The 15,561-nt window shown below is 27.4% G+C and overlaps 1 protein-coding gene across 4 annotated transcripts in view; it reads right to left on the minus strand.

The window, feature by feature from the left end:
• The window catches only part of LOC129607909 (homeotic protein proboscipedia), an 80,825-nt gene that overhangs the window by 15,207 nt on the left and 50,057 nt on the right, over window positions 1-15,561 (minus strand). For 2 of the 4 annotated variants that reach the window (XM_055519159.1, XM_055519158.1), the window contains exon 2: window positions 7,136-7,174. The exons of the other annotated variants lie outside the window; for them this stretch is intronic. In XM_055519159.1, coding sequence (XP_055375134.1) covers window positions 7,136-7,174 — 39 coding nt within the window. The remainder of the gene's footprint in view (window positions 1-7,135; window positions 7,175-15,561) is intronic. 4 annotated transcript variants of the gene reach the window in all.

Consider the following 15,561-nt stretch of genomic DNA (forward strand, 5'->3'; position numbering starts at 1 on the left):
AAGTACCTGTTATAAATAATGGTGTCAAATTAACAAATTTTTACATACTCATTCAATTCTAACAAAATATATTATACTCATCATATGTAACATTGTCTTACGAGTATTTAAAAAGGTTCTAAAAAATTTTTCATTAATTAAACTATTCGAATGATTTTTAAGGCCAGATTTGTTAAAAATTTTCACTCGAAAATAACTGTTAGGGGAGAACTGTTAAGAGAACTTTTGATATGATAAATTGAAAAATTAAAAAATTTCTTTTAAACGGGCTGCTGTCCATACCTTTTGCCGGGTTGTTCATAAAATTTGCAACACCATTCTCTGTTGAGCATCGTTTGAATGCATTTTCCTGGTTCATTGCATCTTGATTTGCTTCATAAATGCAATAAAAGTGAAGTTTTTTTACGATTTTTTTTTTGTTCAAAAGCTTAATAAAATCCAAGCGTAAAGACCTACTATATCTACTATCTACTATAGATTGAAATCTACTCATACACTATTCCTACTAGTGTTGATTCGTCAAATCAATGACAATTACAGCCGATAGAAAACTTATTATATTTGTGGCGGCAACTAATATTTAAAGATAGATATTTTTGGCAGAAACTGTAATTCCGAAAAATGCTTTCGAAAAAATTGAAGGCATATGGAATAAAGTTTTCGATCAAATAAATTTCGAAATTAAAATTAATTGCAGTGCCCCAATAACATGAAACAAAAAAACGTTCTTAAAAACAAAAACAAATTTTATTTAAATTTTAATAACCAACCCCCTTGTGAGATGCTTGTGACTTTTAATATTTTTGTTATTACAAACTACAATAACGTAAAATTAAAAGTGTTCTTTTTTTGTAACATTTTCATATTTCATTCATTTATTATAAAACTAGATAAAATCTCTCTTCTTTTTTTTGAAAGAAAACACAAATTTTTTTTTTTTCTCTCTATAAGTTAATGAGCAAGTTGAGAAACACTTAAATAAGTGTTATATTTTTTTGCTACTCGCATATCATACTGCTATAACACATTAAACACAGCCATATGTACGCATTACTTTAGAATTTAAATATTATAAATTAAGTGAAAATTTTTACATATCTGCCCTGCTGTAATTCACACATTACTTCTACACTTGCGAGTGTTCTACGTATATAAAGTAAAAAATTCCCATATATATGAGTTTCTCACACCATTCTATCTCTCGCCTGTTATTATTGTTTTTTTGCTCTCATTCTCACTTTCGGATATTTACAAAGGATCCAATAAGAGAATAAATGGCAAACTCAAAGTTTTTATAAGGCAAAAATAAAAACAATTAATTAAGTATTTTTAACATCTTTATACGCACACGATATTATTCTTATATTTGTATTATGTAAGAGATAGAGAGAGGTGTATAGGGATGTAAATATTTATTAAACTTTCTAGTTCATATAAAAGAGAATTACATTATAAAAAATTAGGCATTTTTTTTTATTTTAAGATCGGATTTTATTCCAATATTTTTAGTAGGCTATTTTAGTCTTGTTCTAATTTTGGGTGATGGTAGAATTAAAATAACAAGAAAATATTTTATTTGCTTTTTAGTAGATTGTAGATTTTAAGGGAACCGAGTGGAACAGGAGTAACCCCCCAAGCCACCGCAGCCATTCTTGACTTATTGTAGCCTCCCCACGCTCCCGCCTATAATATCCCCGTCCCAACCACAAAACCAGAGATATCCCTAAGGGAGTTGGATAACAGTTCCCGAACACTTAGGGACCCATGTCCAAGACAATTGCAGCGCCGAACAGCCAGTCATCGCCACCCCCACAAAATCTACACAGGAGGGAGCCCGACTTCCCCAGCCTATGCAGTAGTACTTCACTGGGCAGTGCCCCGTGAAGAAATTCGCAATAGTGCGAACCCGGCTCCTGCTCAATCAAAAAAAAAAAAAAATTGCTTTTTAGTAAAAATATTTAAAATGAAAATTTGGAGGGAATTTTTGGAATGGAACGAAGTTTTGAGCTTCAAATTCAAGTCAACATTATAAGAGGTCTTTCTAAAGCATGATAAGAGAACTTGAAAATTTTCAAACCACCATTTAAAGAAAACGAAAAGCTTACTCTTACGGCTCGTCCAATTAAGGGTAACTATAAAAGTTTACCACTTTATTTAAGCAAGTACGTATGGAATTTAATTAATTACAATTATAGTTAGTATGTGAGTCTCAATTAGTTATAACTAAGCTCAATAATTTTGAGTGAATATTTCATTGGCAATTATAGTCATTTGATACTTACATGGCCGAAAATAAACAACTTTTTATTAATAAATTTTCTAAACAAGATTACCCGAAATTCAAACCAAAAATAAACGCAAATATTTTCTTTTTATTGTCTAATGTTAATGTCTACAAATTATTTAACCTTTATTGTTTAAAAATGAAAAGGAAAAATATGTACATATATAAAAAATAAAAGAAATACCTTAATATTAACCACGAAATCTTGTAAGAAATTAGCAAAGGATCTAAATGTATAGACTTGAAGAAAAAAACAAAGAAAATAAAACCCTCAATTGTGGTGTAAGTATCATACTGTTTTTAATAGAGGTATGCAATATTTTGATCTCATATATAGAATTATCCATGAAAATTATCATTTCAGTCAAGGATTCAACAATCACCATCGTATTAGATACATGTATGATATATATGTATATATGTAATGTGTGCAAACATTGTAGAAGGAATGATAAATGATTAAAATTTTAGTTCAGAACAACGCATATAAGGGTGTGTAAATGAGGAAATTAAGTTATTCTGATATCTACGTTACATGTACGTATATATGTGTGCTATTATATATGAGACGCTTACGTGTATAGAGTGTCCGAGATTCGATGTTTTTTCTGAAGGAGGATTATAATATGGGCTCGAATAAACAAATTTTCTTCTTTGCGCCATTATTTTAGATTTATTGAGCTCCAGGCTCATGACCTTCCTGAGAAGCATTCTCTTTGTGTATTTTTTTTTTTTTTGTAACGCAGGAATTTCATGAGACATAAGTTTTAAAAAATGGTCTCACTTTTAATTTTTTATGAATAATAGTATTAAAAATGTAAAAAGATGTCATTGTACGGGAAGTCAAATTTTGAGATAGCTCAATAAATTGAACAGATACGGATATACTGGTAGTGATTTTTGTTCATCCGAGACTGTTATTATTCTCCTTCAGAAATGTTATCAAGCCTTAAACACTTTGTATATTATTTCACATGTACTTACACATGTATTTTTTAATATTATTGCTAATTGTGCACAAAATTCCACTTTTTAAAGTTAAATTTTATCTAGTATAGAAATTGTATAATATACATAGATATGTGCACACACATTGTGTTAGGTTTTCGAAGTAGTCTTGTATTATAACAACAAAAATATTAAAGATAATTTATAAAAATAATTTTGAGATATTCTGACCGGTCTTTTGAATGGTGCACGCAATAGTGAACAATAGTGAATCCGGAGGATGCCATATTATTGAACCAAGCAACAGAAGACAGAAGAAATACTGGATCTGCATAGATTAATTGAAAGCTACGTAATAATACCATGTATTAAAATATTTTCGTTTAACTTTATTATAACTACGAAGTGATTTTTGATAATTTCATAAAAAATTCTAAAACAGAAGGTTAAACAATTTGTTTTCGATAATCATTTACCTAATCCTCTACGAGTTTGGTATAAAACTAAACATAATGATTAGAATTCAATAGTGAACAAAACCTGAGCCTACGACCCCCTTTAAGCCAAAAATTACTAAAATGCATTTCGACTTTGTTTGCAAATACAAACGTTTCGACCGCTGCTACAAATCTAATAAATATGTTAGAGTACTATAGATCAAACATCTGCATTAAATTAAATTTGTACTTTGCGTATTAAATATGTAATTTATAATAAATGTAAAATACACATATATAAACAATTCTTGTCCATTTAAGGAATTTAAAATGATAAATGATTTTTGAGTATAAAATAAAAACATAAGAAAAAACGCAAATCCTATATCCGAAATATTCCAAGTGCTGTACGAATTTGTAAAAAATTATGATGTTGAAAAGGATGAGATTTTCCTTAATAGAAGCTAAGACGTATAAAAAAAAAACTCAAACGTAAATGATACGTGCATGTATGTGGAAAAGTTTTATGTGACGATAGCAAAGCAGCAACATGCTTCTCTATAGCCTTTAAAACCTTTAAGATAAAATTGTATTTGTATATTTTTCATTTAATCTTCATGTAAGTAGGTACACTCGTAAAATTAGTTCTTGTTTGAATAAAATTATAACAAATTTTTATTATGTTAAGAAAAATCAAAGAAGAGCAGATTTGTAATAGGAAAATATTCGAAAATAATAATAATTTTAATAATTCCTTGTATAAAAATTATTAAGGATTTGCAAAAGAGGTTAACAGTTTTTAAAATTTTTCTATAATCTTATAATTTTCCTAGAGTTTACTCCATAACTTTATGATTTATCTATGCGGATGTCTTAAAAAAATGGTGGTGAAAGAAAAATTTTATTTAATAAAGTTTTTTGTGTTGCATTGCGACGAGTCACATGTAAAATAGTTTAAGTACTAATTGTTCAGCTAAGGATATAAAGAATGAGAGTTGGGAAAAGAGAAAGCAAAATATGAAAATGGCGTCAAAAAATAAGACACCAAAAGAAAAAAACGTTCTATATCAATAAAAATAGACAAAAGGCATACTCAGTGAACGATCAAGTTTTCAAGAAAGAAGTAGATCAAATTCTGCCTGATACAAACAGAGAACAGAAAATTTTGGAGCTATAAATCAAATAACGTAATAAATTCGAATGAGCATTGTTTAAAATGTCGAAACAATGTCACAAACATTTTAAACTTGTACGTTATTATACTAAAAGCAAGGTAGTTGCTTGGTTTAAGTAATGGTTACGATGATCACATATGTATATCAAATAAAGGTTAAAATAGATACCTACTGCAGACGAAAATTTTATTCAGCAGATTCATTAGCCGTACTGGCAGCCTTCATGCGCAGCAGTGCTCAAGAAAGGCTCAAATTATCTGAAGGTGCATTGCAACCAATACAAAACAATCAAGAAAAAACTCATGGACTTACCCAGCTCCACTGGCGATTTACTTTTAGGGATGGTATCGAAAAACTGAACATATAGGAAAGGAATTTCTTGCAAACGATGGACAATAGTTTTGGTAAATTTTTAATTTATTTCTTAAATACGAATCTCAAAGAATCCTAATTTTTCTCAAAAATAACTATATATTTATAGGTTCACATTATGTTTATTTATTAATTTGTATTTTTCAATAAAAAATTCTTTAATGAAAGCTATTATTTTCTAAATAAATGAACACGCTAAAACAACATTTAAAACAAATTAATTAAATGATTTGATCCTTATATTTTGTTATTAAACTTTTAAGAAATTCAAAATTACTTTAAGAAAAAAAAAATAAGATTAAATTTTATTTTTAATATTAAATTATTTATAGAACATTATACGCTCGTTAATGTTTAGTTCATGTTGGGTATCAATGGATTAAATACCGATTATAAGGATTAAATTAAGACCATATTTATAAAATAAAATTAAAATAGTTTTAAATTTCTGAATAAGCTTTTACCTCAATTAATATTGTTATACAATGACTTAAATGATTTTAGGATTTTACGTAAATTATTTAAAAATTATTAAAGTATTATTGAATTAGTTTGACATTTTTGTATAATGAACAAATTACACATGACTTTATGTCAATCACAAAATTTGAAAGATTTGAAATGAACTTATATTGAATTTTTCTCATTATTCTGACCGCGTTTCTAAGTAAACAATCAGACTTAAAAAAAAAATTATGAAAACATTTAAAAACAATCTGATGCAGACAGGACTAATGAACCGCAATGTTATTTGTCAAGTTTAGCGAAAGTATTTCACAAGATTTTGAAAATATCTTTTAAATATTATCCCCCTCCTTTCCTGTTCTCAAGGACTGGCATGTCCCGAAAATTTATATGATATAGCCAAGCTGAACTTATACATATAGTTTCATCAAACGTCAAAATTTCAGATAAACGCGTACACAGACTAGCAAACAGATATCTCGCTAAAATAATTTAATTATGCTTCCCTAATATGAAGAAGTACGTCTCCACCGAAAACTCATAGCAAAAGATTTTCTAATTATTCAACTCTCTCTCTCTCTCTCTCTTACTTTAAATTAATCAAATCTCTCTTATTTAACTTTATTGAAATAATTAAGCTCTTTACGTAGTTTCTTAATTTTCTCTTGGTATTTTAATTAATTAACCTCGTTCTTTTATTTTCTTTTTATATTAAAGAAAGCCCAGGCAAGACTCTTTATTATTTTTGATGAGCTTTCAAAAATTTGTGTATTCAATGCAAACTCTAATTTATTTTAAATAATTAAGTATCCATTTGTCAACAATTAGTGTGTAAATTAGGATTGCCTATAATATTGGTAAATGTACTATATTACAAATTTATAAACAATAAGTGGTTTGAGCTAAAATTTAGAAAGGCATTAAATTACATGTAAGGGATGAACTCTGAAATTTATTACAATTCACTTTTTCTTCAGTTCGAAATTTGCCGTTTTTAAATTACACTATAAGAACGTTCTAGGAAAGACTAATTTAATTTATTTTTTAGAAATATTGATTGAGACTTGAAAAATAATTAGAATAAATAATTTATAAAATCAAAATAATTATGTCTTAACCTCAATTTTGGAATAATCAAAACTTGTGGTAACACACGCATATGCAAAATAGATTTTTCTGTTATACAAAAGAAATTTTTTTTTAAAACCAGAGAAGGTTCAGTCAACGCGCTGCCATGAATAAAGAAATTTTAAGAGTTCTTGCTTTAAGAGCCACAGTGTTTTATTTACCTAAAGAACCTACTTAAAGAACCCAAAGAACTCTTAATTTTAAATTGCAAGTTTATAATATTAAATAAAATTTTAGTTACAGAAAAACAAAGAAGGCCTTGTTTAACAAAAATTATTAAAATTAAAAGGATTATGCCTTGGTGGTTTATTAAGAAATTCACTCACCTTCAACACGTGAGGACATCGAATCGAATCCCACCATGGCTGAAAAGAAAAAAAAAATTGTGAAGTGGGATTTTTACAATTTTTGAAGAGAAATGTTTAAAAAACAAAAGACCGCAAGAAATTGAAATAAAATAATAAAATTAGTTTATAATTAATTTGCATTTTTCGTAATTAATTAAAATTTTTTTTTTTTTAATTTGAAGAGAATTTGAAATATTAGTTTTCTAATGACCTGAAATTTTAAACATCGAGCTCTGATGTGAATAAGAATAATTCTGACTATGAGTTCTAACTTTTTGATTGCAAAATGTTATGTCATATACAATTATTGCATTTTCTAATTAAATTCAAAACTAAGAAAATTTCTTTCATTAGATTGCAATTTTCTGATTAAAAACACACTCAAACATATACACGAATTCAATTAATTCTATGTAATTAATGTTATAAAAAATCTGAAGATATGCAACATTTTTTTGTGTTGTTCTCAATTTAAACTTTATTTTCTATTATTAAAAAAAGTTTTTGAATTAAAATTAATATTAAGTTTTTTAATTAAATATACAACTGAATAGCATCCTAAATATACATACATACATACATACCTACATTACAATTTATAATATTAAAAATAATTTAAGCTAGTTATGGATTCAACTACAAAATGATATCATTAAAATAACAAATAACAAAATTACAGTTATAAAATATAAAATTAAAACAAAAAGAAATCGAAAAGAAAAAAAATTGTCAGGTGCTTCGCTATAAAAATTTCATTGAAGCCCGACATGAATTCCATTAATTTTGAGAAAATTAATTTAATTAAATGGGAAAAAATTACAATAATTTAATTGAATTCTTTCAAAACACCTCCTTATAACATATATATGTATGTGTACATATGTACATAATTAATTAATAAAAACATGGTTAATGCAATTTTGTTGCCTGTAAACCGTGTCCAATATTAGAAGCATGTCCAAAGTCATTACAAAACTACATAAAATGTAATAAAGAAGAAAATTCTGCAATCATTGATTATTTTCCACAATTACGAATGTGACTGGTATACATACATTGTATAATGTGAATGCAATTTATATTAAATATGGCGTCACATATTCACATGCCATTCAGTATGTATATATACGTATAATATGTGCATATATACGCGAGTAAATATAGTATACATAAACATGCAATTATAATTTTTATTTTTAATTTTAATATTCTTTGGTAGAGGAAAATGAATGTAAAATGTATAAAATGTTAATAATATACTGTCATGATATGTCATTTATTTTTGAAAGAAAAGCAAAAAAAAAAAAAACAAAAAAATAATGCCATGTTATTAAAAAATTTTTTTTTTAGTTTTTTCCACAACCCTTTTATTTAGGCCTTCAAAATGTCGCCTATTCTCTTTTGTCATTTATACACACTTAAAGTTTTATACACTAATAATAATAAGTTTGCCGCCTTATCTTGTAAAAAGAGAAATTATGTATGAACGTAGAATAAACAATATTTTCTCTAATTAATTAATTTTATACTGCATTTGACATTAATTTTATACAATTTATTGTACAAATTCTTATAAAAAAGCAAATAAAAAATCTGTCAATTAAAATTTGCTTTCTTTGTCAAATATCTGCAAAAAATATGCTTTCACAGCATTATTTAATTTAAGAGAATGTGGTATATAAGTCAATTACATTATATGTAGTACAAAATGTGTTATTTTCATTATCATTAATAATTGTGTGAATGAAATTTTTCTTATATTTATTGGTTTTCATCAAGTATTGCATAGACAATAATAGATTATTTTGATTATGAGCAATAAATTTGAGAATCCAAAAAGATAATTCTAAAGACAGAACTGATTCTTTTGATTTTCTGGAGCCAGCATTTTCAAGACCCAGGATGCTAGGAGAATTCGATACGTTTCGACAAGACAGTGTTTCGACAAGACATTTTATTGAGCATACTGACCTAATTCAAGCTCAATCATTTCCAGTTCTTCTGTTCATACTTTCCTAACAGCACTTTGGTTCGTCGAAGTGCATGAATACTATTTTAATGCTGTTTTTTTTCTTTGTCCTTCACGAGCAATATGAGTCACAATTCCGTTCATAGAGGGATAACAGTAAATGGTAAAAGAGAAAGGAACACTTCAGTTCCTCATTATGTTTACGCAGGTGGTCCAGCATGGAGTAAGCCAATCCAATTCATTGAGTTTTTCAAGACATCCCAACAATTCAATTCGCAGGGATATTAAAAACTAATTCAGCGTTCCAATAGCAATCTGACTATCCGAAATAGTCTTGAATCTTTACTATTTTAAATTTATTATAATATTCGAGTATTTCCTTAGGATGGTAACCTTCAGAATCTTTGTTTTTATAATAATAGTAGAATTTTAAGTGTTGTGTTGTTATGCTTTTTTAATTTCTTTTCATTCTTAAATCGTTTAAATACACACAAAATTTTTCATTTTTGTTTTAAATATAAAATTATATTTAATTTTCATATTTAAGAACGAGAAAAAAAAAGTACGATAAACTAAAATTATTTACCATATTAAATTATTCAGTTTCGTTATTCGATTCCATGTCATTAAATTGAATTTATAATGCTAGTTTTTCTTTCAATGCCTGTTAATTTTAATTTTTTTTTTTTTAACTTTATTTCTATATATGCGTAAACTTATGAATATTAATAATATTAAAGAATCAAAAAAGCTGGTTTATCGTATTCGAGGAGTTAAGGGGGATTATTATTGGCTGGACTGTAAGAATTTCTTTTGAAGTACTCAAACTAAAAATAATTACAATAAAAAATTTATGAAAAATGAACAATCGTTTGGGATTTACATCTTGATTTCTAATAATACATTTGGGTCTTTAAACATAACTTCTGTAGCTAAATATGTCATGTATGTTCTATGTTAATATTGTGCTTATATTTAAATGGGTATGTATGTATATATTTATATAAATTACACCCTTATGTTGCATGTCAAAATAAAATAATCTTAACATGAATTTTTTTTTTTTTACTTACATTTTTTTCTTATTTTTTATTATATTTTTATTATTATAAATTCGAATTTCATTAAAATCCAGTTGGAAATATTCGTAATGGTAAGACAAACATACATTCATAATAATATATGTACTATTTATACCGTATATACAAATATACATTCATACATACTAATATCCATGTAGAAAAATGTATAACTAGACCTTATACTAAAGTAATTGTAGCCATCTTCGTTCAAAAACGAAAAAACGAAAAAAAAAGGAAAAAAAAAACTACAAACTTAAATATTAAAAATAAATGGGATGAAAAAAAATTAAAAGAACTGTTCAAAGATATAATTTTAGTTTTTAACATGGCCGTCGTCATTGTAAATGTTGTGTTTTTTTTTTTTTTATTTTTTTATGTGGTTTGCTTTATTCCTCATAGCAAATATAATTTTTTTATTTAGTCGTTCATTTTAATTATATACTCGTATAGTAGCATGATTTATTCATTTTAGGCCGCGGGTTCCCGAAAGATTTGTTACGTTTATGAGGTTTCAAAATTTTATAGTGTTTTGATCCACGTATATGTGCATATGTACGTATTTCTGATTTGTTGATGTTTGGATGAATACATTTCAAGAGCATTGATAATTCTGATACACGGGGAAAGAGGCATAGACCCCTCTCACATCACCAAAATATCCATCGTCTAGAATTTTAAGAACACTGAGCATTTACGATTTCCGACTTACATCCTAGCCCTTTAGTCTGAACCACTTCCTCGAGACCTATATCCTGAAATAATTTTAATTTTTTTTGTAATTAGAGCCCAACATTATTACACTACACCGTATAATATTCAAATTTTTCTGTTAATCAAAGTTCCACGAAACCTCAGGTGCTCTTATTCGTTATGCAAGACTCCTATGGATACTCTACCAACTGGCAATGTAATGTCTCTACAAGAAATCCGACAGGCTTCTTACTTTGCTCTTCCCTATTGCAATAAATATATTGAGCCAGTTTTGGTTGTCGGGGAACAAAAAACCGCTCCTCACCATACCTCACTTTAAAAATTTCTCACCGTTCCAGTTCCAGAAATAGTGTGTCAACTGCCAGTCTTTTTTTCTGCTAGCACGTACGCGATTTCATAAATCTCCATGCATACTCGTATGTTTTTCGGAATCGAGTTCAATATAATGTTAGTAGTTCTTATTTTGCAACTTTTCTGATATCAGGGGTAAAAGTTGAACTTACGCGTTCCTGACTATTTTTAACAGCACTGCTATATCTAATGAATAACCTATGGTTGATATTATCAAACATTTTAATTTTCCTTTCTTGTTCTTTTATTTTTTTATTAAAAAAATTATTCAGAAACAATGTTGGAAAAACAAGCAAAAGAACAAAAATATCTGGATAAATTTTACTTCATGTAATTCTCTTGTATACAAACATTTGTGCTTCAGATATACTCATACACACATATATACGACATACGTACAATGGCGGATACAATTTATACATGCCTTGTAATTTCTGTGTTTTTTTTTTGAACAATAATTACATGATTGGTGTTCTTTCTTTTAATACTTGCAATGAAAAAATAAAATTAAAGAAAAAAATAAAACATGAAATTTTGTCCAAACCAATACTTATAGATTACCTATGTACATATACATACATACAAATACGAACTTACGTTTTTTTACAGAAATGAGTTGGAAACTGGAATATGAATGTACATATTTACATATACATATAGGTATAGATCTGCGTTTATTTTTGTGCACGCATCAGTTGATATGCGATTGTAGCTCATATTCAATTCCCATTCCAAAATGAAACTCCATATGTGCAACGCAAAATTGCTGCAACAGACTATAATATTCACTTTTTTCTATATATTTCGGCCGACATATTTAAATTTTCTGTTTTTTTTTCATTTTATATTTTATATTTTACCTTGCGGAGTTAAGCCTCAAGTTGTTTAAAAAAAAAAAACGAAATGGACATTCAATTCAACATTTTTTTGTATCAAGTAATTATTACGTTTCTGGGAAATAACAACATCAACTCGTACATTAGTATTCATAAACATAAAATACGCATATGTCGGGTCCGGCCTTATATGTACCTGCCATATTTTTTTCTACATTCAATTTCCTCAGGGAATTAGTTGTCTATAAGACTTACATACATTCCTTTAACCATAGGACAATAAAATTACTTTTAAATGTATTTGAATCGTCCTTATTGCTTTTGGGTTTTAAACTTTGTGCCTAAAAAAAATACAAGTAGTTTACCCAATAATTTAGAATAAAAATTATTGTAAATGGTAAAAGATTGGTGGTAAAAAATGCATGTAATCATTTGCATAATTTTTCGTCAAGAATGTTAGTTATTCATATAGGTATAGATTATGCAAAGCAATATAGAAGAAGTGGTGTGTTCCGAATTGTAATACACGCTTTAAATGTTTACAATTTATAATATTGTGATATGTTATATGATAGTTATATAAATGATGCAATATGTGTGTATATAAGCAATACATGTGAAATAATGTATAAACTTGAATTAATCTTATTACTTTCGAGAGCTATTTCCAGATCCAACAAGCATACCTCATTCATTTAAGTTTATAAACAGTTTGAACTTTATTCAAGTTTTTCAAAAGAATAAATTTATTATGGGAAGACTCTGTTACAATTGAAACCGAAAAGACACGCGAGTTTTGTCAACCTAATTTCAATCCCAATTTTTGGACTAATATACAGTATAATATAAAAATGTAAGACAAATTCAAGTAACTGCGTATAAGGATATATTAAATGAATTATTCAAGATAGAAAGCTAAGTAAGTAAATTTTACACAATTAACAATAATTAAAAGTGTTAATAATAATTTAAAAGTTAATGACAATCCAAAAAAAAAAAAGAAATAAATACTGCCGCCTGAACAAATGCCGCTAGTGGCACTTAAAGCACACGCTTTAGAGAGCTATTTTTCTCACAAAACTCGAATACTCGTACACGTTTCACTTATAATTTCTTAAATTTTGTTTTAGAAGTCATTTTGTTCCAACTTTTATGTGGAGACTATTTAAAGATTCTGCTTTTTCGTGTATTTCAAAGTAGTTCACACTCGCCAAAATATGCATTGAAATCTTCTACATTTTTCTGTATAATTTATTTAAATATATGCTCTCGTCATTCAAACCCAACTTCTTCAAGTGTTCACTGAGTCGACTTGATTGATTCTTGCGCTTCTTATAATTTAATTTCTTTTATAAAGTTTTAGATCGCAGGAGTCTCTCCGTTTACCCAGCTTAGGGCTATTCCTCCACATATTTAAATCATATTATATAATTGGATTAGAATAGTTTGCATTTTCAATAATTTTTGTTAATGTCTTTTATACACAGCTTTTATTACAAATTTTAACTTACATTATTTTAAAATATTAATTTCCCAATACCAACAAATTCAGAAATTTATCAAAAATTTTAAACCCTTATCTTTATTTATAAACTTACGCATATCCCATAAATGAATTTTTTTAATATTGATGAAAAATTCCACTTCCTTTTAATTTTAATTTTACGTTTTTCTTTTTCTAAATTAAAGGGTTTATAATGAAAGGGTTGTAATTCCCATTGAATGTCACAAGCCTATGTAGTATTCCCATTATAGAAAAACAAGATTATCATCAGAGAGTATAACTATATAGCCGTCAAAAAGAAGACAGATTGATTTTGTTTCAGAACATAATACATCTTAATTATTGAAAAACTTTATTTATCTCTATTTTGAAGGAGAAAAACGCTACCTATATACAGATACGCAAAAAAATGGAAATATTCTTACGTATACTTCTTCTCTGTAACTTAAATTGAATTAAAACTAATCCATAAAGCTATACAGATAACGATGGAAGGTTATTGCAGCCACAAACAAAAGCAGAAAAAAACTTCCTACAAATATTTAAAACAATAAAAAAATAAAGGAAATTGACTCAAGGATTCACTTGAGAACGAAAATAAGAAGGGGAAAAAACTAAACTATGCTGCTATTTTTTTTTCTCTTACCTTTTCTTTTTTTTTGTTAAGTTTTCAACTCCATAAATGTGTTATCACATCAGAAATAAGGAGCAAAAACAAAAGTGTTGTTAATTCATCTACAGTTTCCATATACATAAAAAATACCAAAAGTATACAAGAATAACGGAAAAAAAAAATACTCATTCATTATTTTGTGGACCAAGAGAACAAGTAACCTTTTTGACATTTTCGAAAACCACTTAACACACCGAATGTCCTTTATGTGAAAGGATTGACCACATGTTTAAAGCCTTTTGAGACGTTTTTATGTGACCATTTTCTCTATATATACATATGTACATGGTTGGTATAAGAAGATCTACCTATGTCTTTCTACTCTTTACTAATTTTTTTAATTTTTTTTTGTCTTATAATCTGTTATTCTTGATATGAATCTTAGCATATAATTTAATATAGTAAACGATTTGTGTATTAATGTGGTAAACTCTAAATACGTGTAATAAAGAACAGTGAAATCTCGAAATTTATTTTCTAAGCCAAAATTTAGTCATATATTGGACATGTTGTACAATTAGAACTTCTATGGCTCTTATGTTATCGTTTGATTAATGCACCTGTACCTTAGACACTCCCATATAAATAATTGTAATAATTATGCCAGGATAGACCTATGGAAAGATGTTAAAATCTAATAGATCTATTTAAAAGAACTTATAATCGACAACTAATCACTATATGTATTAATGTTGAAATCGAGTTACGGATTGTTTCGGCATATTTCTTCTCCTTCTTTTTTCTATTTCATTCCCTTTAGGAACAGAGTTTCCACAAAACTTCTTCAACGAACTCGGTTAGAAGCCATATTTTAACTTCTGCCCCTGTCATTTTGGCCGGGTCGATTTCTTCTTTTAATGATTGCTATCGTATATTCTTGGGTTGTGCAACACTTTTTATTCCCTGCAAGTTCTACTCCTTCCAATTGTCTAAGATGGCTGTCGTAATGTATAGTCGCAATATCTATACACATTTCCTCTTCCTTAATACCCTTGCGATTGGCTCTTTCTCGTTTAAGGAAAGGCCTGTGTTTCTTATTTTACTGAATCAAAGCCATTCAACCGGTTTCAAACATATCTCATAATTAATGGTATATCTATTAATTGTTAGTAATTAAAAAAAAAAAAGAACCCTAGTTCAAATCTGTTCAATGATTTATTCTTTTTTTTTTTTTTAATTAAACTGACACCTTTAAATTGGTAGAACAAATTTATGATTTTATTACAGATTCAATTTCATATATTTTCCAACAGTAAAAAGGACGCCTATGATTCGTAGC

This window comes from Condylostylus longicornis, unplaced genomic scaffold (genome assembly GCF_029603195.1).
Source record: "Condylostylus longicornis isolate FDR11 unplaced genomic scaffold, ASM2960319v2 ptg000030l, whole genome shotgun sequence".
NCBI classification, from domain to species: Eukaryota; Metazoa; Arthropoda; class Insecta; order Diptera; family Dolichopodidae; genus Condylostylus; species Condylostylus longicornis.